Source organism: Oreochromis niloticus, linkage group LG17 (genome assembly GCF_001858045.2).
Source record: "Oreochromis niloticus isolate F11D_XX linkage group LG17, O_niloticus_UMD_NMBU, whole genome shotgun sequence".
Lineage (NCBI taxonomy): Eukaryota > Metazoa > Chordata > Actinopteri > Cichliformes > Cichlidae > Oreochromis > Oreochromis niloticus.
In genome coordinates, this window is record NC_031981.2 from 2,773,876 (window position 1) to 2,797,285 (window position 23,410).

The 23,410-nt window shown below is 40.5% G+C and overlaps 1 protein-coding gene across 2 annotated transcripts in view; it reads left to right on the plus strand.

Annotated features, from left to right (window-relative positions):
- pde4ba (phosphodiesterase 4B, cAMP-specific a) overlaps nucleotides 1–23,410 on the plus strand; it is a 200,543-nt gene that overhangs the window by 30,163 nt on the left and 146,970 nt on the right. For both annotated transcript variants that reach the window (XM_025899458.1, XM_005451826.4), the window contains exon 2: nucleotides 1,358–1,452. In XM_025899458.1, the coding sequence (XP_025755243.1) occupies nucleotides 1,358–1,452 (95 nt within the window). The remainder of the gene's footprint in view (nucleotides 1–1,357; nucleotides 1,453–23,410) is intronic.

Genomic DNA, 23,410 nt, shown 5'->3' on the forward strand with positions numbered 1-23,410 from the left:
AGCCACTGAGCATTGCCGTTATGGGTTGCGTCCTTCTCCCATATGCTCTTCCAGTATTGCTCCGTCTCCAGCCTTGGTGGTGCTGTTCTCTTATTGTTCCCTTGCCACTGAGAGTACACCTTTGCTGGTTCTGTGGAGAACAGCTGGTTTATTCTCCTGCCTTCTATCTCTCTGGTGTACCTCCTCAAGCGGCTGGCCAAGGCTGTGAGTCTTTGCTTGGCAGGTGCATATGACCGTAGTCGCACCTCCTCCTCCCCACATGTAAGCTCCATGCTTGCAGCCGCTGCGATGCTTTCGACCAAAACAGGCACAGCTTGATGACACCATCAACATGCGCTATCAGGTGCGAGTGGTATAGGCAAAATTTCTACTGTTGGCCAAATTCATATTTTTTCTACCGCCCACCCCTAGTTGGAGCCTGTCCCAGATGACTTGGAGTGAGAGGCAGGGTACACCCTGGACAGGTCGTCAGTCTGTCAGAGGGCTAACACACAGACACCCATTCAGCAATTTAGAGTTTCCAATGAACCTAACCCCACTAACTGCATGTCTTTGGACTGTGGGAGGAAGCTGGAGAAATCCCACACAAACACGGGGAGATCCCAGCCTGATGGTGGAACTGAACCCACTGTACTGCATTTATATTTTAGAATTTAAAGCATCATTTTGATTAAAGAGCTTGCTCATGCTGGTGGATTAACCATTAAAGAAACATAAAAAGTGATTTAGGTAATTATTGATATTGTTAAATTAGAGAAGCTGTGGCATAAACCTTACACTGTGTGGTGGTCTAATAAATTTGTTAGACACGATCTGTATCTTGTTTCTTGTAAGAACTAATAATCTTGTTCATTTCATCCTTCTTCAACACCAAATTTCAATTTCAATGAAATGTGAAAATTGGTTTTATTTGTTTTCTACATGAGTCAGATTTTGTTGAGGGACTGGGGGATCGTAGGAAACACCGATAAACAAAAATCAGTGCATCATTAGAGCCATCGCGTCGCCGCAGTTGCCAGCCAGCTCCTCTCTTGGTCTGCTTTTTATGGGGAGAAAATCTTGCACATTATTGCATGCTGGTGCTACTGCGCTGATGCATGACGCTCATAGGAGCAGTATTGAAACAAGGCTGTTTTGACTGCTTTGCTTTATTTTTTCTCAAACAAAGACAAAGCCTGGATCCTAAACTCATTGGTGCATGTGTGTTTGCGTACAGGTGACAGGTGCAAGCAGTAAAAAAGTGTTTTTTCTTTAAAAACACGATGTCTGAGTTACTCCTAATAAAGTATAGATTATCATAAATGGATGTTTCCAGGAAAGACACGAAATGATAATTCTCTCTCTTTGTCTTTTCCAGGTTTGCACGTGAAGTTGCTGTGTTTGGACAGCACGAGAGATACTTACGGAAAGATGAGGAAGAGCAGGAGTGTCCTCACAGTCTCTCCCAACAATGTAAGTCGGCATGCCCCCAAAATATCTCAAAAGGTGCACGATAGTTTGCATATAACACGCACGCCAGGCATTTATCAAGCAGCTTATGACAGCTTGTGTCACTGCAGGGTTCACTTACCTTGTGAAGAATGAGCTATAATCGCTGTTCGGGATAGAGACCTAACAAAAGACACGTATTACTGTGGTTGTTGGTATTTGTGACAAAGTCACGAATCTGATTTAATTTTAGAGAAAGAAAAAGAGACTGATGAACAGACAGAGAAAATAGCAGAGACCGCAGCAGCTTTATTGAAGAGTGAGGCTCATGAACAGTCAAGATGGCGAATGACCAAATCGGCACATTTTATGTACCAGAGTTTCCATGTAGTTATAATCTTTGTTCTTAATGCTTTTAATGTCCCACTGTGTGCACGCTTCCCTGTGTTTTGGCAGCTTCTCTCTGCTTTGCTGTCTCTCTCCCGTCTCCCCTTTGTTAGCTCCGTAGCTCCCGTTGTGCGCTCATCTTTTCTTCGACTTAAAACTTTGGGTTTATTCAGGCTCACAGGCTTGTAAAACTAATAACTCACAGACTCACTCACATTCTGCAAATACAGTTGTTGCTAATAAACTCTTCCCCTTACTTAAATATATGGATGGAGACCCCTAAACTTGCTCTGGGAAAATATCTGGAAATGCAGCTATGATATAGTGATGTTAAAACATTAAACCAGTTTTTGAAGTTGAAGGAAAAATCCAGGTCATCTTTAAATACTGAAAAAACAAAACAACAACATTCCACCACAGTCCATTTGTATTTAAAAATCAGTTGAGTTTACTTGTAGGACGCGGTCCTGGGATGCTGCACGTTTAGCACCTAAGCAATTACACGGTACACTCATACTGTACGGATAGGCAGATTCATTTTGTGGCTGTGGGTGTTTTTTTGGTGAAACAGTTCATAGCTGAAGGTGTGGGTGTGCATTACTCAGTCTCTCTGAGTCTTTATCTTTTGCTCTCTGTGTTAGTTTGAAAATTGTGTGCTTTACTGCTTTATCGAAATACATTTGAGTTCTTGTTAGACTTCCAGTGAATTACATTCAGGAACGCAGCGTTGGGAGGAGGGAAATGGATTCTGGGTGTGTAAATATTTAATAATATTATTGGTAGACGTATTACTGAAATGGAAGACAAATGTGAAAATGAAGAACAAATGAAACAGCTGTCGGCCTCTTTTTTTTCCTACGCTGATGAAAACTGGACAGTCTGTAATAATTGTCCACTGAAATTAAAACTAAAGGTCCATCTTTTATTCTTAAATTAACATCATTGGGACGCTGCTTATGCAGCCACAGTAAAGCAACAAGTCGTCATAGGCACAAACGTCCATCGCAGCCGGTGACCAAAGATTTCAGGAGGTTTTTACCAACCGGTTAGGGAATTCATGTTTTTCCCGAGCTGAGGTGGTTACCACAGGTTCACTGACCAGTCTGTAGGTAGGTTAGTGACTGGGACTTCAGAAGTCATTTCCCCATATTTTTCTGATGGTTACCAGATAGTTCGGTGTTTTTGGAGCCACGGCACATATTTCACATTAGAAAAATCACACGGCACACCACCACCAAACAAAAATGTCACAAAAAGCATGTTGATCATTTTCCCCTGGACACCACGTATAGCGGAATTGGACCGCTTTGTCCCCAGTATACCTTCTTTTTGCTTTCTTCTGATCACTACTTATGCTAGCGACTTCATCTACATCAGAATTTTCTCCAGGACCCAGGTCAGATTAACTACTTTTTCTATTTAAATATTTATGTATTGCTATTACGCGCTGTGTTGCCTCACTCGCAGCATCATTTCTTCTTCGTCTTCTGATTTACTGGCAGTTGGCAATCCATTTAATTGGAGCAAGAAGTTGTACTGCCCTCTAGTGGAAGACAATGTAATTGCTCTTCTTGGTTGGGAAACACTGGTCTAGTTTATATATATATATATATATATGCATGTATGACTTGAACCTTATCCACTTGGTCAGGGGTCTCAAACTTAAATGAGCTGTGGGCCCCTGCCGGCACTGTCGTCTCATTGGAGGGCCACTTTAATGGTCAAGTAGTACAAAAAAACCCAACCAAACAAACAAGAAAACACCCACAAATATTTCTGAAAATGTAGTGTTTTGTTTGTTTTTTAAAATTTCAAATATCGTATAACAAGACAAAACTGCAAACTCTTAACTAACTGAAGCCTTTCATTGAACTACCAAATAAACACATCGGTCCTCTCTTTCACACGTGGCAGCACTTCTGCTATCATTTTGTTTGTATTTAATCAAATCAAAATGCAGACATAAGTGTACACATTCGTTTTTGACTCTCTCACTGAGCTAACACAGCCAATCCCTCTGCATGTTTGTGCTCTCTGCTCATGTTGCTTTCATGTTAAATCATTGTTGGCTTTTTTGGAGAATTACTTTAGCATTGCACTCCACAACAAACAAATCCTCCCTAAAAAAAAAAGTCCCTTCAGGGGCCAAATGGCAATATATTTCTTCACGTCAATACATGCAAGTAGGGGTGGCATGGGCCGCAAGTGGCCCCCAGGCCACGAGTTTGAGACCCCTGCCATTGATTGTCATACGTCCAAAACGGCAAACAAGTTCATATCACATGGTTGATGGTCATGCATCCACAAAACCTCAACAGAAACCATATATCCTTGTTCAGTATCACCACATATGTGTTTTATGGTAAAGTACTGCTTGGGTGATGCGTAAGCTGAAATAGTGAAATTATATAAAAGTTGTTCAGTACTGAAATTATTGTGAGAGATCCCAGCTAGCAGTTACCTCCTGCTTTTAGTTTTTATGCTAAGCTATGCTAATCACCTCTCACCTGTAACTTTAAAGTTGGTGCCCTGACATGAGACTGGTATTGATCTTCAAATATCACTCTTCATATGTTTCTAGGCAAAAAGTACAGAAAATGTCACCAGAATCAGTTCAGATCTGAAGTTGTCGTGTATCATCAGCCATGTTCTTACTAGTGGAAACGCTCTTATTTGGATTGAGGGTGCTGCGTGAAGCAGAATTCATGTAAGCAAGTTTCTGTTCATTTGAGTAGCTCTTTTGCTACATTGAGCAATTTTAGATTTGCAACCAGTGCATATGTGTTTGTGTACAGACCTCCAAAAAACCAACGGACAGTAGAAGATGGTGCTGTGTGTAACATGAAGGGCGACTGTTTAAAAAGGTCAAAATGAAAGGAAATAAGTTAAACAGAGCAGAGAGAACCACAACAATGACTCGTCTTTATTAAAGGACCGACAATAGCACCAGCAAATAACAAAAACAGTTCACGTTATTGTTCCATTTATTTTTGACACTGCCCCCTGGTGACAGTACACCGAAACAACATGTAGACCAGTCATTTTCAAACTGTGGTACGCGGGCTCCCTCTAGTGGTACGCAGGAAGTCTCCCCCAAAATTTTCAGAATAAAATAATACACCATGTTCTGATTGAGGGATTTCTGAAACATTCAAACGTACAGCTCTGCTATCACTTCCGACATAAATGAAGACAGAAAACTAAACAGCAGTGACGTTTGTAGGGTTACTGAAGTTGGGCTAGCTGGTAAATAATGATGTGCTACGTGATCGCTAGCGACACAGCTATGTTAGCATAGCATAAATGAACGCTAACTTTTTTCCACTTGATAAAAGTTCATGTGAGGCTGGCAGGATGCTGTAAACAGAACAAACTTCAGTCAGGAGAATAACTGAGATAATCCATCCACAATACGAGGTTAGTCATTAATATACTGCTGCATGGGCTGGGCTGTAGTTACATCATAGGGTTTTAAAATAAACAGTGGTAATAAAAACCGAGAGAGGCCGACAGTGATCACTGACTGTTTTTAGGGGCTTGTTCAGATTAAATAGAACAAGACACAAAGCATTAAAACATGTTAAAAACACAACAGCCTTAATAAACACAGAGTAGTTTGGACCCGGAAGCAGGGTTCATACGTCATCACTTAAAGACTGGATATCCCACCTGCTGTGAATGTTTTAATGCAGTACAGTTGTTATTATTATCACATCATGTTTATGACAATTAAAATAAATATACTACTGTACTTTAATGTCGGTCATAAGGGTGGTACTTTAAGAGCCATATATTTTATGAGGTGGTACTCATTGTGAAAAGTTTGAGAACCACTGATGTAGACGATGTTCTGGAAAGCTCTCCGTAAGCACAGGCTTTAAGGCGTTTGTGAATCAACAAAGTCATGTGTGTTTAGGTGGGACACTTCCACTGGATTTTAGCTCTAGCCAAAGGGATTTGGTTTAGCTGGTGATGCTTAGCTGGGATTTTACTGGATTGGTCTAAGTGAAAGTAGCTATGCCAGTGAGTGTTCGGGTCATGAAGCTGGAGACTGCAGTGGAGAAGATTGCTGTATGTCTTTAAGTACAGTGAGGTCGGATGCAAGGTGATAGTTTGTGCAGGGAGATGTTTGTGTGTGTGTGTGTGTGATTAGACTCTGCTGTGCTGAGGGCTGGACAAATCAAATAATGTCTGTAAGTCCCACAGACCTAATGACCTCATTCCCATGCAGATCACAGCTAACCAGTTGTGACCTGATCAGGTCTGTCTCTCCATCTCTCTGTTTGTCTATGGATTAGCTTAGTGCTCGTCTGTGTGAGTGCACTTGAATGCACGCTGCCATTTGTGTGTGACTCTGCATATTTATGCGCACATAAGTGCACACACAGTTAACGGAGCTCTGAGTATTTAGCTGACCTTCAATTAGAGGCTGTTTCCTAGGGCTTACAAGAAAGTGTGCCTGGGCAAACATCTCTCTCATCAAGTTTCCACACTGTAATATTTCCATTAGGGGATACAGCTATAATTTAACCTTTGAACTTTGTCATCTTGTCATTCCTTTTTTAGTTTGGATTTAAAGTTTTCCTTAAAACATGCTGCATCTGAAAGTGTTCATTAATGTTACTAGAGGACTAGTATGTCCTTTTCATGGTAAACTTTCTGGTAAACTAAAGAACATGCACACCACACAGAGGGGCCCGGCCTGGGTTCAAACCCAGGACTGTCTTGGTGTGTGGCAGTGCTTAGGCCAATAAGCAGTCATCTCATCTACTTCTTATTGTGAATGACTCTGATGCCCTGTCCACAGGTACATTCGTATTTAGGTAAACGTATTAATTTTTTTCTGTGATTTTCGTACCCATATAAACTGAAAACTGAACTTTTGGAAAAGTCTTTCCAGGGTGTAGATTTTTAAGAACTTTATTTCTGTGTCTACAGATGGAAAAAGAAAATGAGGACTTTGTGTTACAACAGTGAAACGTGTGTTTCTATTCTCATGAATGATGCTGTGTTATTGTTGTTTAGGATTCTGATTAACATTTCTATACTGTTAGGGTTTTTACATTTGAATGTAAGCGCAGCTTGACCTTGACATATGATTTATTTTGTAGTGAGTCTGTCCTCCCCAAAGAAAAGAACGGCACTGTTTTTTTTGACGAGGTTCCTACAATGAACTACGCGTGGACCGAGTTTTTTCCTTACCTAAACCCGACCAAACCTCAATCACAGCCGTGGAAACCCAGAAAACATGAATGATTGTGTCTCATTAATTAATCATATGCGTAATGATTTTAGAGAGCAGTGACAAACGTTGTTAGTGTGGTGAGGGGCTGCGACAGACCAGAAAAATCTCATATGGAAAGATGCTGAAATGCAACAACTAATCATGTAGCTGATGGTGGTGTTTGTCTTTTGGTCACTCTTTTTATCACCTTTCTTCCATTTCCCTTTTTCTGACCTTTAACCTCTCTTGCTGCCTCTCTCACTTGTCACCATTTCACAATTTTTTTTGCCTCCATCTCTTCTTCTGTCATTGTGGAGAACTCTCACGCTCTCCCGTTCATGGCTGGCAGGCTTGTATTTACATGGCGCGCGGGTCAAACCGAACAGCTGTTCATTCTCCAATCACAGAGCTTGTAAGCGAAGGGTTGAATTTATTTGCCGGCAACAGTTCAACGCTTTCTCTCCGTCTCTTCTTCCAGCCCTCAGTGCTTTGGCCTGCTCTCAGCAGCCGTTTCTGTATCAGCCTTAGCGTACGCTACTCTTCCTCCACCCGCTTCTTACTTTCTCTTTTGTGTGTGTGGTCAGGGGCAGTGATGCTTGTTACCACAGCAACAATGAGTCTTCTCCTGCGGCGCCTTCGGATTATGTGCGCTGTGACCTCGTGCACTTTGCCCTCCAGTCGTTCACGTGGCACTGTTTTAGCCTCGCAGTTTGTGGGTCGCTGCATATCTTTGTGTTAGTTTGGTTGTATTTAAGCGCGCTGATAGAGAGTGATATTTAATTATAGCCACACAGGATAGTTTTGAATGAGCTCATATATACGGAGGATGTTTCATCATAGACGGTCGGTGAGGATGGTTTCCAGGCGGATTGCAGTGGATTTCTCGTGCTTTGTTACATCTCCTCGTCTTCTGTCTCTCCGATAAATTGTCCATCAACACATATTGGAAAAAAGAAGCTGAAATCACTTTAAAAAATGGCCTTCGGCAAATTACACCCAGCGTGTGTTTTCTTTTTTTTTTTTTTCCCGTGTTCACCCTCCGAAAAGCTAAATTTATCACACGTCACGCATTTTTCTGTGGCGAAGGAAAGTAGGCAATTTATTTTATCTCTTGTCTGAGACGCAGGGATCAGGCTATTTCACAGTGATAAAGAAAAGATGAAGATAAAAGAAAGAAAAGCAGGGATAATAATTCACCAAACAGTTTTATTAATATCCGGTCCCTCTGTCAACCTCAGTGGAATATTTCATCACTTTCAGCAGCATATAAATTGACGTGAATGGTGTTATTAGACCTAGAACGGCCTTTTATTGAAAGACAAAATTATGTCTGTGTTGTTCCATTAAACACGGAATACATTTTTAAAATTTAAAGTGATTATATATTTCATGTCTTTTTGAATCTGCAGAATCATGAAAGGTTGCAAGTCTGTAGAACAAATAAATGCCACAGACTTTCAGGCTTGTGTATAAATCTGCAGCTGCAAACATTTGCTGTTTGCTTGTATTTGCTTGCATGCACAGGTCGGTGTTTCTCCTTATGTTTATGCAAAAAGTACAGCATAATGCAAGATGCACGTGCATATTGCTGGAAGCTTTGGTCAGCTGTGTTTTAGAGAATCAGTTTCTTTCAGACGCTCTTCCATTTTCTCTCTCTGTAGTTGTCTCTCTCCTTCCTTTCTCTCTGCCTGACTCACCCTTCCTTCCCTGAGCTGCTCCTGCCATTCCCGATATTATCCTCTCACCTACGTTGGTTTCTGTTAGACCTTTCCCCTGCTATTCCTTATCTACATCCTTGCCTCCCTTCCCTTTCCCACTCTCCGTACATCCGCCCTTCTAACCAATGGGTGTTTTCTCAGTTCATCGCTTCCTTTTTTTCCTCCTGTCTTGTTTTGTTGACTTGAGCACAGAGGGATTTGAGTGTCAGTGGAGGCGAATGACAAATGGGAAGGATGCCAAGGATGCCCTGTTACGCATTGTGCTTACAGTGTTGGAAAATCCATAAATAACACTCAGTTATGAGTGAAGCATGAATGTTTTGTTGTCCATTTAGCTGAAAAAGAAAGCGGAGGTTTCTTCAAGGGCAGTGCCCTGCTGGCACTAATTAGTCAAAAGTCTTTCAAGGAAGGAAAAGCTTCTTCCCGTCAAAGTAAAACTAAAACTTTAACATAGTTGGAAAATGAATTACATTTAATTAAAACTATGAAAACAAGGTAGGTGTGAAATACAATGAATGATGTTCAGCATAATCGTATTTTTTCTACTTGTTCATTTAAAAAAAAAAAAAAAAACTGCTCTTGTTTTGTCTAGAGGTACAAATCCAGCAGTGGGTGACAGTCATGGAACAAAATTCCCTGCCAGTTTGATAGTATTTAAAGAAAATCCACAGCTCAACCATGCATTTGTCTTCTGGCTACAGTAGCACAGACAGTGGCTCAACTTTGACTCATTCCTGAGTGACTGAGTTCTTCGCTTTATCTCTGTTTGGTCACCACCCGTAGCTTTGACAGTCCAGTATAGCCACAACCATAAAACACAAGAGGATCTCATCTGTAACCTTAGACAGAGAGTCATATTGATTAAGGAGAGATCATTTGGAAGAACAGAACATGATTTATTGAGATATGGAATTCACTCAAGCTATTTGGTTGTTAGACTCTGATAGCCCATCATAGATGGATGGGATCTCAGTGGTTATAGGGATCAGGACCTGAAGGAGTTACATTGCACAAATGAGAGTCTGAAAGGTAAAATGACAGAAAAGTGCTGCAATTTAAAGCACGCAGAAACGAGGCCGATTGGCTCAGAGAAGGCAGGCAAGAAGACGACCGGACTAGAGCAGTGTCGTTAGCATTTAGTTTGACGGTGTGGGAAAATGGAAGTGATGTAAAGAACAGACCAGCACCACCAATAGAACTGCACATGAAATAACTGCTTTATTTTTAGGCTATGAGGAAATGATCCATCAGTGACCCGATGGGGCCACTGATGGGTTTGTAGCTCTGATTGTCATTTGTGTGCATTTGAAAAAGGCCATCTGCCCAAGCATGGGCAAATCTCCAATTTAAAACTCAAAACACTCTGAACAGATTATACGGCAGTGAGCAAGGAGCCCACTAGAGGACGTCGAACCCTCAGGTTACCCTCGTGAAGTCTGTTTCTGATTGTTTGGTCAGAAACTTTCTCATTAGAGGCCTGCTGTAGGTTATTTTGGAGCTCTGGCAGTGCTCACCCTGCTCCTCCTTGCAAAAAGGAGCAGATACCACTCCTGCTAATGGGTTGAGGACCTTCTACGACCCTGTCCAGCTCTCCTAGAGTAACTGCCTGTCTCCTGGAATCGCCTCCACGCTCTTCAGACTGCGCTGGGAGACGCAGCAAACCTTCAGGCAATGGCATCCTGGAGACGTTGGACTGTGCAACCTCTGTAGGTTCGAATTATCACCTCATGTTACCATTAGTGACAGTGACCGTAGGCAAATGCAAAAGTAGTGAAAAACAGTCAGAAAAGATGAGAATGTCAGTCGTCTCCACCTGCAAAGCCATTTGTGTTTGGGGGTTGTCTCATTGTTGGCCCTCCAGTGACACCTGTTGTTAATTTCATTAACACCAAAGCAGCTGAAACAGATTACCAACCCCCTCTGCTGCTTACCTGACCTGTTCCTTTCATTTTAGCAGTATATAAGCAGCTTCTGTTTTACGAGACATGGTTATATTCTGTTTCGACCACTAGCCTTTGTCGGCAAGTTCTCCGAAACATTTGTTTATGGTCAAAATAATAATTAGGAGGACGAAGAATGAAATGAGTTGCCATTAAGAGCCAGGCAGGAGGTGAACTGGTGGATGGTTTGGATGATAAATGTTTTAAAATGTTTAAAACAAAGTTAAAATGTTAATCAGGCAGTTCCATAATCTTAACCACACATTTACTGGTGTAACGCTTTCAGATGTCTGAAAGGGTTAATTAATTTTCAACAGTTATTTTCAGCAGTATGTCTCTAGCATATCTCCCTGTGAGTCATACCCAAGCATCTTCTAAGACTGTTTGGTTAAAGTTGGAGAAAAATCATTGTCATCATTGAAGGAAACCATTGCTGTGTACTGTGAATGGTCCAAGGACTTTTTGCTTTGGTACAAAGACATCATGCTCCCCATTATTATAAACATAGGTGACATTAACCTTAGATTTCTTTTTGTAAAGGAGAGTCATAAATCATACAACAGCAGAAGGGTTGTGTAAGGTTGCTGTTTGAACAAATAATGATGTTGTTGTTTTTCTGTGGGCCGTCTCAAAGGGCTGCGGCACATGTTTGTTGTAGTATTTGATATAAAGGTGGGCTTGACAGGGCTGCAAATAAATTAGCGTCTCTGTGGTTATCTTACTAGCAGCTGAGGCTTTGTGACCTTGCTTATGGGACTGTATTTTTGTGTGTGTGTGCCTAGAGAAGTGAAGAGAAGTGTTCTCATTTGTATGATGTGTATCTATGTGAGAGTAATGAACTTGTCACGGTCTCCATACTAAGTGGTCCCAGGGAAACAACGAGGCCCCCGGGGTTGTGCTGCTAATGGGCTAATGGACTTCTGCACCGGACCCATCCTGATCACGCACAGTTACACACCCCTCACATACACAGTCATTGCATCAGGTTGTATAAAGACAGCAGGTAACACATGTGGAAGGAACGAGTAAAAGTGTAGTCTCTCAGGCTTTAATCTAAAAATCAGTATAATTGTCAGTTTCCATGTGTTGACTGTGAATCTTTAAAATTAAGATTTGTTTTTAGTAGAGATGGACCGATCCGATATTACGTATCGATATCGGTCCGATACTGACCTAAATTACTGGATCGGATATCGGAGAGAAATTTAAAAAATGTAATCCGATCCATTAAATATCACAAAATCACTTCACAAAACTTGCGACATGGCATAACTCAGCTCATAACCTTTGCACATCGGAGCAGTGTGCGTCACGTGATAGAGCGGCTGTGGCGTGCGAGACCTCTCGGCGGTCTGGTTGAGCATTTGGAGCCTCGCTACCAAACCGGAATTTCATCTCCGAGAAAGTTATCCCAGAGAGAAGTAAAGCAAGTGTGTAAGTTCATCTCTGAATGTTTGTAAAGCGTTCTCAGCGAATGCTGGGAGCGACTGCCTCTCTCTCTCTCTCCTGCTGCTACTTCAATCATGAAACTGATCAATGATCAGCTGATCGGCTTTCCTGTCGCGAGTCCGTCTCTCTTGTTTGTTTATCGCCCACTTTGCACCAGAAAGAGGAAACCAGCGGCTGAACAACAGCAGCACGTTTAAGCTTGATAAGCTGTTGTTAGAATGTATTTAATATTACTTTCTACACCAGGATCCTTTTCTACGTAGCTGACGGCTGGTAACTGTGCAGGGGCGGATCTAGCAAAGTTTAGCCAGGGGGGCCGATAGGGCATGAACAGGGAAAAGGGGGCACAAAGACATACTTTTCTTTCTTATTCTCATTTAAAATGTCTAGCTTTTAATAAATAATTATCTGAATCTTACACACAAAGTTTTACCTGATGTAAAATGTATAGAAGTCCATTACTGTATATAGTAACTGTTAAGTCTAATATACCCTAGTAAGCTATACTACTTTTTCCTTTGGGAAGATACCATCTGTGCAGTCTGCAATTATGTTGAAGAAAGATGTTGAATCTATTTAATTATTGTAGAAAAAATAATTGATTTCTGTGCATTTTTTCTTTGTTTGCTTGTTTTTTGTTACTAGTGCATTAAATTAAAGTTGATTACGTCGATTAAGCATCACAGGGTGGGGGTGGTTCCCTTTCTTTTCTTTTTTTTTTTTTTTGCTGGGAGTTGACAACCCTATTAGTTGTTTAATATTTCTGCTAAGTACTCTTTAAAATACCAGAATAGGGAGGATGGTGCAGGTTTAAGTTTAGTAGATTGATCAGTGTTGCTGAACTATGAAATATTTTGGGTGCAGTGTATTTTTTGCATACAGGTATAACAGAATAGCTTTAGTGTTGTTGTTTATTTAAACTTGAGTATGAACTTATACAAAATGAAGAAAGATAATAAAAAATACACTATATTGGATTCATATCGGTATCGGCAGATATCCAAATTTCTGATATCGGTATTGGACACAAAAAAGTGGTATCGTGCCATCTCTAGTTTTTAGAACTAGAGAAACGCCCAGAAGTTTAGGACGAACTGTTGAAAACACAAAGCAGCAGCTCAGTACATTTTGGCATGTAGACATGGTCAGTACAACCTGCTGAAGTTCAAACTAAGTTTTAGAATGGGGAAGAGAGGTGCCAGACAGGCTGGCTTGTGTATTTCAGAAACTGCTGATCTGCTGGGATTCTCTACCACAACCATCTGTAGGGTCTGCAGAAACAGGCTGGAAAAAAAAAATATTCAGTGAGTGACAGTCCTTTGGGAGTAAATGTCTTGTGGATGTCAGAGGTCAGAGGACAATGGCCAGACTGCTTCAAGCTGTTTGGAAGGCAACAGAAACTCAAGTAACATCGTGTTACACAACCGAAGTCTGCAGAAAAACCTTTCTGAATGCATAAAACTCTAGATTGGAATAACGTCTGATTTGAGGAGTCTCGAATTCTGCTGAAAGGTCAGAATGGCATGTAAACAACATGAAAGCACATGTATACAGACTTAAAGTAGTTTTGTAATTTCTGATTAGCTGTGAGACATCCAAAGTTTCAATAAATGCATCTATTTGTTGCTTCAGACAGCTCAATCGGCATCAGGAGTTTATGAAATGATGGTGAACGAAAAGATTTGGATGGAAATACAGAATCGCAAAAACTGAATTGCATTGTTGTAAATGTTGGGTGGTCAAAGACACGATGGGCAAATTCACTCATTATAAAATTGTGCATATGTGTGTGACACAGGACCCACATACACACACTTCTGGGTTGTGCTTATAATTGTGCTTTATTCAAAAACAATGTCTTTTCTCCTGCGGTTTCCGGCACCAGCCTCGGACACAGCCACTCCGTCACTCCCATTGTGTGTTCGCTCCTTCTCACTGCCAAAGACATAAGACAGGTCTCCCTCATTAAACAGTCCTTTACACCTGTTCCCTCCCTGCCTCCGCGCTGCGTCAACCCTCCTCTGCAGCAGGCCAAAGACCACGCCCCTGCCACAATGTGTTATTATATGCCAGTTAAACTTCATAAAATGGGCTTCGGATCTAACAACTCATGTTGGAAATGTCCATCAGCTATTGGTACTGTTCTTCCTTTATTGTGGTCTTTTGGGTTTTTTGGGAACAAATAATCCGGTGCATTGATGAGTGGCTCCGTAGGCCTCTACTAGAACCTCCTCAGCTGTGCCTATTAAGAGATTGGACTATTTTTACCCTGGGTATGTCCAAGTGACAGTATGGTCTAGCATCGGTGGGCTTCATAACTGCCACCGGGTGAGCCGGACCAAACCAGAATTTGCGGAATGGCTGAAGTTGAGGACAGACTCTGGTTTGTTTGAATAACCGGTGGCAAGGACTAAAACTGCCAAGGAAAGTTCCAGGAATTGTGGCCTGGCTTTATGAAATATATAGAAACAAATATAATGGCAAGGTGCCTTTTCCATCCTTTTCTATTTCTGCATCCACTGAGTTTCATAGAATCCTTTATTTGTTCCATTATTTTCTCCCTGCCAGTACTTGGGCACTTTCTCTGATTGCCCAGATTGTAAATATGTTCAGTTTGTCTTGGTTTGTGTTCTGTTTGAGTTAAAAATAAAAACCTCATAAGCCAAGTTCCTGTCAACTTATTTCTCAGTTGACTAAATGAGGGGAAATCATTAGACTAACTGACTAGTCTGAAACTAAGAAACACTCCGGTGTTAAGTTAAATTTGAAAATCTTTTAGTGAACAATGTCAAAAACTAATAACAAAGGCATTTGAAACCATTTATCACCTTGCATCATGCCTTATCAGCATTGCATGTAATACAGTGTTGTCTGTTTAATGTTATACAAATAAACCAATGTTAAATATAATATGAAAACGAGTTACTACAAAAGATGTTCACGAATTATTAAAATACGACAAATTGACATCTGAAGAACTAATAAACTGTGATGGAATAGTGCGACGCATTGGGCCGTGCATGAATAAATGCAAGCTGTTCGAAAATTCATGACAACTACTTCAATAAAAGTTAAAATCTAAAATAATAAAACAAGAAATAATCCAGCCATTTTCTTCCACTTACCTGAAGATGAGTCGCGGGGGCAGCAGCCTAAGCAGGGAATCTCAGACCTCCCTCTCGTCAGCAACCTTCTTCAGCTTATCCGAGGAAACATCAAGTCTTTTCCAGGCCAGCCGATAAGTGTAATCTCTCCAGCGTGTTCTGGGTCCACCTAGGGACCTCCTCCCAGTAGTCTTACCCAGCCTTACCCAGGAGGCGACAACCTAAGTTGGCTCCTTTCGATGAGGAGGATTAGCGACTCTACTCTGAACCCCTCTTGGGTGACTGAATTCCTCACCCTATCGCTAAGGGAGAGACCAGCAACCCTTTGGGAAAAGCTAATCTGCTTCTTGTATCACTATCTTGTTCTAATTGTGTTTAAAAAAAGATGAGGCCTAGATTAACAGATTCATGGCATTTCTCAACAATGATGCGCCATCTGGTGGCAGATGGCCACATAACATTTAGGACACAACAATTTATCAGCACTGGACGTCAATTAAAATTTTAACAATTAGAATAAACGACTTGTAACTCTGGTACCAACTACTGCCAACAGCGATAATTAGTCGACTAGTTGCACACATCCTTAATATATACCAAACTAACAAACACTAAAACTCAGGATATTTTGAACACATCTTGTTGTAGTTTAGATTTAGTTAACTATAGCTTGGTTGCTGTTGGTGGTGTGATGGTATGGGGGATACTTTCCTGCCACATTTTTAGCGATCGTGACCACTGCCGTATGACAATAATGCACCCATCTTTTAATGGCTGCTTCCGACAGGACAACAGACCATGTGACAAAGCTCAGATCATCTGAAACTGCTTCTTTTTTTCTCTTATACATGAAAATGACAGTTCACTGTACTGTACTCACGCTCCACGGTTACCAGATCTCAATTCATTTAGAGAACTTTTGGGATGTGGAGAGTCACATGATCTGCTGCAACTGTGTGATGCTATTCTGTCAGTATATGGACCAAAATCCCTGAGGAATGTTTCCAGCACCTTGTTGAATCTTTGAAGGAAATTCTGAAGGCAAAAGGCTTAAGTGGTTTCTATCAACATTCACACGAGTCCAATGATACTGGACATTCAGACCGGAGCAGCCATATGGGCTCAAATTGTGGTCATAAATATTTTGTACTTGTAAATCAGGATTTGTATTTGTAAAAAGAATTTGTGTGTGTGTGTGTGTGTGTGTGTGTGTGTGTGTGTGTGTGTGTGTGTGTGGTTAAAAAGAAAAAAAGAAAAAGATTTGTGTGTGTCCAAAAAATACGTGTGAAACTCTGTGCTCAAGTTTCAAGTTACAAGTACGAATTTTGACCCTATTTTTCTCCCTTTCATCTGATTGGTCAATGTCATGTCAATCACAAATTTAACTATCCAATCAGAGAATAAATGGGTTTGGCTGTCGGAGGGGTGCTTTTTTGAACTGCAGGAAATACAAATCTTTTTTACACACACAAAAATTCTTTTTACACAAACAAATCCAGATTTACAAGTACAAAATATTTATGACCACAATTTGAGCCCATACAGCCAGGGATCAAACCACCAATGTTCCGATAAGTCGATGACCTGCTCTCTGCCTCCTGAGGCACAGTGTATATTTGAAACAACTGTATTACAATGATGCTTAATTATGAGCTTATTTCAAGCCTATTTAGTATTTTGGGACATTTTGGTATGTTTTGGCTTCTATTTGCTGGGAAATCTCAAACGACGAATACAACTGGAAACTAGAAACTCAAACTCGAAAACAAGAAAACAAACCAGGAACAGGACACTAGGAAACTACTAGGAGCATGGAGGAACACACAGCAAGGAGGGTAAATGATGGTTAACGACGTGACAAAAGACAGAGAAAAACACAGGACTTAAATACACAACCAGGACAACGAGAGGATGGGGAAACAGGTGGAAACGCAGCTGGGACAAATCAGACCTAACAAGGAAGCAAAATTAGATACACTGCACACAGGACGACAAACTATCAAAATAAAACAGGAAACATGAAAACATTCATCAAGATGCAGACTAGACACTGAGACGTGGAAACATGACCGACTGTGGCAAAGAGGAAACATGAATATAGGAGGGAAGAATATAACTTAAACCAAAGACACAAACACTGGGTCACCAGACTCATGGCAAAATGGGTGTAATTGTTGTTGTCGTTCGAAGGAGCTTGGAAAGAAAGCGACTGGACTTCTTAGAGTTTCGTGAAGATGTTTCACCTCTCATCCGAGAAGCTTCTTCAGTTGTTGTTTTTTTTATGGAGGTGATGATGCTACATTTGTATTACTTTGTAAAGCCTTTTGGAAGTCTGAGCATCTCAGTCCTCACTCTGCTGTACTCCCACAATTTTCTTTCTTTATTTTTAATAATGGTGAGATGTCTCAGTCAATAAAATCTTCTTTCGACAGTCAGGCACTCATCAACCATATGAGTCAACTGGCGATTGTTCACACATACCGCCTGGTTGATGAGCGCCCAGTTGTTTGAAAAGACACTAGTTTGACTTGATTGCCATTGTTTAGGAGTTTTTACATGTATAGACAATGTGAGCCTGAAAAATACCACATTAATAGATCTACATTTGGTAAACCAAGCAGCTACTGTTTGATAGACGTAAGTCCTTGGCATCTGGTAGCTGCTCACACCGCTGTTTGAAGAAATTACAGCCGTGTCCAGACGGCTAACATCGCCAGACCATGCTCAACCAAGATATTTCCCAATTATCAGTGGTGGGAAATAATAATACATTTTATTAGAAAGCGCCTTTCAAAACACTCAAGGTCACTGTACACAGTAGAGTAAAAAGCAACATAAAAGCAAAGAGTTTGCACAATCATAAAACATAAACAAATTTAAAATAGCCGAATGGAGAGGTTATGTGGGATAAGCTATTTTGAACAAGTGGGTTTTGAGTTGGGACTTAAAGAGAGAGAAGGTAGAGATATTTCTTAAATCAGGAGGTAGGGAATTCCAGAGTCGTGGAGCAGAGCAGCTGAAAGCCCTGCTCCCCATGGTGACAAGACGGGGGGAGGGGACGGAGAGTGAAAGGGAAGATCTGAGACAACGAGATGGGGCGGTGATGTTAACCAGATCAGAGAGATATGGAGGAGAGAGATGATGAATAGCTTTAAATGCGTACAAGAGTATTTTGAAATTGATACGATATTTGACCGGGAGCCAATGAAGCTGCTGCAGAACAGGAGTGATGTGGTGGATAGAAGGGGTCCTGGTGATGATACGGGCAGCAGAATTCTGGATGCGTTGAAGCTTATGGATGGATTTTTGAGTAAGACCAAAAAGAAGTGAATTACAATAATCAATCCGGGAAGTAACAAGGCTGTGGACAAGAATGGCAGTGGCATGTGAGGTGAGAAAAGGACGGAGACTATTAATGTTGCGCAATTGAAAATATGCAGACCGAGTAACATTATTAATGTGTGAATTGAAAGATAGAGTACTGTCGAGGATGACACCCAAACTTTTCACAGAGGAAGAAACGGAGACCGGTGAGTTATTGATAGTAATAGAGAAACTGTTGGTTCTGGATAATGTTGATTTAGTGCCTACCAAGAGGAGCTCGGATTTATTACTATTGAGTTTAAGAAAATTAGAAGAGAACCATGAATTTAGTTCAGCTAAGCAGAGGGTGAGGGAGGATGGGGGAAGAGCAGAATCAGGTTTAGTGGACAGATAAAGCTGGGTGTCATCGGCATAACAGTGAAAATGAATATTGTATTTACGGAAAATATGTCCAAGCGGTAGAAGGTAGATAATGAAAAGAAGGGGCCCCAGGACAGATCCCTGGGGCACGCCAGTGGTCAGAGGAAAGGGCTGAGAAGTAAAGGATTTGAGTTGAATGAACTGAGTGCGATCAGACAGGTATGATTTAAACCAGGCTAGTGGAGTGTGGGAGAGACCGATGGAGGCTAGCCTACTGAGAAGAATGGAGTGAGAAATAGTGTCGAAGGCAGCGCTCAGATCGAGGAGAATAAGAATGGAAAGTAAACCGGAGTCAGCTGCCATAAGAAGATCATTGGTTATTTTTCTAAGTGCTGTTTCAGTGCTATGGGAGGGGCGAAAACCAGACTGGAACTGTTCATACAGATTATTATTAGTTAAATGTGAGTGGAGTTGTGTGGCAACTATTTTCTCAAGAATTTTTGAAAGGAATGGTAGATTGGAAATAGGCCGAAAATTCTCAAAATTATTGGGATCTAGACCAGTTTTTTTTAATATTGGGGTGATGGCGGCAATTTTGAGGGAAGCAGGAACAGTTCCAGTGGTAAGTGAAGAGCAGGTGATAGCAGATATGAGGGGAAGCAAAGAAGGTAGACATGCCTTAACCAAAACTGTAGGAATGGGGTCTCGCTGACAAGTAGAAGGTTTTGACTTACAGATGAAATCTGAAATATCAGTAACCGAGGGGAGCTGGAAAGCAGAAAAGCAGTGTGATGGGAGAGGAATTACACAGGAGGAGCTAAATGGAACATCGGAAACCAGGTCTTGGTGTATTTTGTGAAATATTCCATCTGTCCATTTTTGTAAAATTTTAAAAGTACTAAAAGCTAGGGGAGGTCTTCTGACCACTTTAATTTAATGGATTTACCCGATTTACCACATTTTGGTGTGCGAAAGAACACATTTCGTTTTAGAGGCAAATGAATCAAATGGCTGTATCCATAACACTGAAGAACTTTCTATGTTGAATGTATTAAGTGATGGAAAAACCTAGACCTAGAGCTTTGAGTCTGATGACTCATCAGACCAGTTGAATTGGTTCAGACTTTCATTTCGCACGTAGCTCCGTCACTCTCTTCTCTCGCTCGATAAAATGTCCTTTTACCTTGTAACTGTGTGAGAAGAAAGAAAAAGAAAACTTTCTATAAAATAAGGGGAAATGAGTCACTGTGTTATTACAATCATGACTAACACGCTCTTCCTGTTAGAAATCATGTAAAGGTGCCTTCTACAATGGCCACAGATGAACCGCATAGAAACATTGTTTTTATGTCCTGAGCAACACACAAAGTCACCATAATGTGACATTCAATAAAACTGCATAGAAACTGTTATCAGTTCAGAAATGTTGCAAAGTTTACACAGAGTTTCAGCAGGAAGCAAGTCCAGTATTACTGTTAAAGACGTTATCGGACCTGGGATCAGATTACTGCCTATTCTGGTCCATACGGTGTCCTTTACTTTGCTCTGGTAATTGTTTTGAGTTACATGTGGTTTTTTTCCTCTGTATCCTTTATGCATCTTACATCACCGCCCTTCCTCTTTCCCGTCTTTATCTTATTTGGTTTTCAGTGCAGTTCTTATCACTATTATGCTTCACATTACCCCTGTGTATCTGCCATCCGCCACCACCATTTATTCTAGGAGCTGTCAAAGAAAAGCATTTTCTGTTCCTCCTTGCTGACTCCTCTGGAGCTCTTCCCACATCCCTGTAAAGCAGTACTTACTCTATTTGTTTAAAACATATTTACATATGGCACAGCACCAGAGTCAGGTCATAAATCAATTTTTCGTGCTTTGTATTTCATTACATAGTGCCTCTACTTTTTAATGTTTGCTGTCAATTTATAATTTGCCTAAGAGCAGTTGCCATGCTCATTAGTCTTTCAGCTGTATTTTCTAAAAGCATGGTTTCCCTTTATCTTCAAGAGAAAGGGTCAGAATTCATTATTTGACTGAACATTAAATGATTTTAAAAAATGCTGAAGAAGAAATAAATCATCAGAAAACCCATTTATGTTCTGAGGCAGTTAGTGCTAATGTTGGTGCCAGTTTAGATGATGGACCATTTCAAAAAGTTTATGAAGCAATTATTTATTTTTTTAGAGAAAAAATGAACAGCATTGTTCTTGCATATTTTGTGTAGTGACATAAGAAATATATGGAAATAATAATCGCATAACTATACAAAGCAAAGCCAAAATACCTGCAGCCTGCTATTTTTTAAATTAAATAATTGTGGGAAATTATTACGCAGAGGAAAATTGGTTTCAGAGGCACAATCCACATATGTGTGAAACCAGTTTTAATATATACAGTGGTGAGCAGCATGGCTGTACAGAAAAGGTTAATGAAACTGAATTTATGCAACCAGATCTTCATAAAGTCACGATTACAGACGAGTATAATCCAACGAAACCACTAAAATACAAACTTGGGTATTTTTCATATCTATACTCACCGACCCCTTTGTTAGGTGTACCATGAGTATTGACTAGGGCTGGGTTTCAATTATTGATTTTCTGATTACAATTGATTTTAGCTTGATATCAATTCATTAAATCCTGAATCGATTTTTAAATATAAATGTATTTTGCCAGAAACGCCTTTTTCAAAAATTACCTCTGACAAGAAAGCCTCATTTCTGTTGTTTAGCACAGAAGAAATTTAAACTTTTTAAAATTAAACCAAATTGCAAAACGTTTAACTGTGTCTCTAATCAAACTTCTGTAACTTTGCTCTGCTTCACTTCAGCAGCATCAGGTAATGTTCAGATGCTGACTTCAGTTTTTGATCTACTGCAGAATATTTTAAAGTTATCTGCTATAAAAAGCAAGGCCAGGAAAATCTTCATGTTTTTCTGTGCTTTATCCTCAGTTACTTTAACACAAAGGCATGATGCTTACACCTCTGATGAAGTCTCACAAGTGTCAGTAGTGATAAATGATTAGAATTATTATATTTCTGACTGTCTGAGGCAAAATTTCCCCGATTCGATTTGGAATCGGGACCTTGTGAATCTGAATCGAATCGATTATAGAAATCAGTGACGATACCCAGCCCTAGTATTGACTGCTCGTTAGCACAAAATGACGACAAGACCATCTCCTCGATACAGAGATGGTCTTTCCCTTTTCATGTAAATGGCCTGCTTGGTCTCAGCTGACTGCAGGTTTCCCCAAGTGATGAAACGTTTCTCTCACTGAAAACACTACGTCTAGATGAACAGAAACCATTTTCTGGGGTTTCCTTTACTGGATGATTGAGCATGCATCAAGACATTTACCGTATTTTCCACACTATAAGGCGCACTTAAAATCCTTTAATTTTCTCAAAAATCGACAGTGTGCCTTATGTATGAATTCTGGTTGTGCTCACTGACCTCGAACAGATGTTATGTGGTACATGGCGCTCAAAAATCTGTCAAAAATGTTTTAGTACGACTTTGGTAAGCTACGAAGCCGCACCGCTTGATGGATTGTTGGAGCATTACGGCTACCGTAGTCAGGAGCGTCGCAGAGTAATCTGGGTCCTAAACTCCGTCTGCTTCAGGTCCCAAAGTCAAACGAACACTGCAGCATCACTGAGAGTTAAATTGTTTCATCTTTAATAAAATGATCAGCGTTGCTGCTTTACCAGGTGTAACAATTAAGTTTAAAATCCAGGCATCCATGAAAACAGAATTTATTACATTTAACGGAGTTAGAAGTTAGCAGGAAGTTAGCTCGCTAGCTTCCACCTAAACTAGGGTGACCATATTTTGATTTCCAAAAAAGCGGACACTTGGCTCAGTCATGAAGAACTTGATTAAAGAAACATAAAATCGGCCCGGGCATTTTGACTAGAGACCAGCCCACCAGGTATTACAGGAAAAACCATAAAGCCTTTGAATGAAAACAAACGCAGTTGTGACAGTGATGTACACTGTCTTGTTGGTATATGTATGATTTCTATACATTTTACATCAGATAAAAACTGGTTGTAAGATTCAGATAACTATTTAATAAAAGCTAAATATTTTATATGAGAGTAAGAAAGAAAAGTATATCTTTGTCCCCCCCCTTTCCCTCTTAATGCCCTACCTGGCCCCCTGGCAAAACTTTGCTAGACCCGCCCCTGCACAGTTACCAGCTGTCAGCTACATAGAAAAGGATCCTGGTGTTATTTGTCTCTCAGAAACAGTTCATAACTTCCCTTCAACTCATCCATGTCACCTAAAAGGTAAACCTGTTTCTCCATCACCTGTTCAGCTCTGATGATTCAGTAAGGACATCTCCTGGTTTCATCTGCATGTTTCCCTCTCACCACATATCCAAACCGATATCATGACCAGCAGCTTTACAGCTGTGGCTCCAGCAAACATCAGCTGATACTAGAAATTAATATTAAATAAATTCT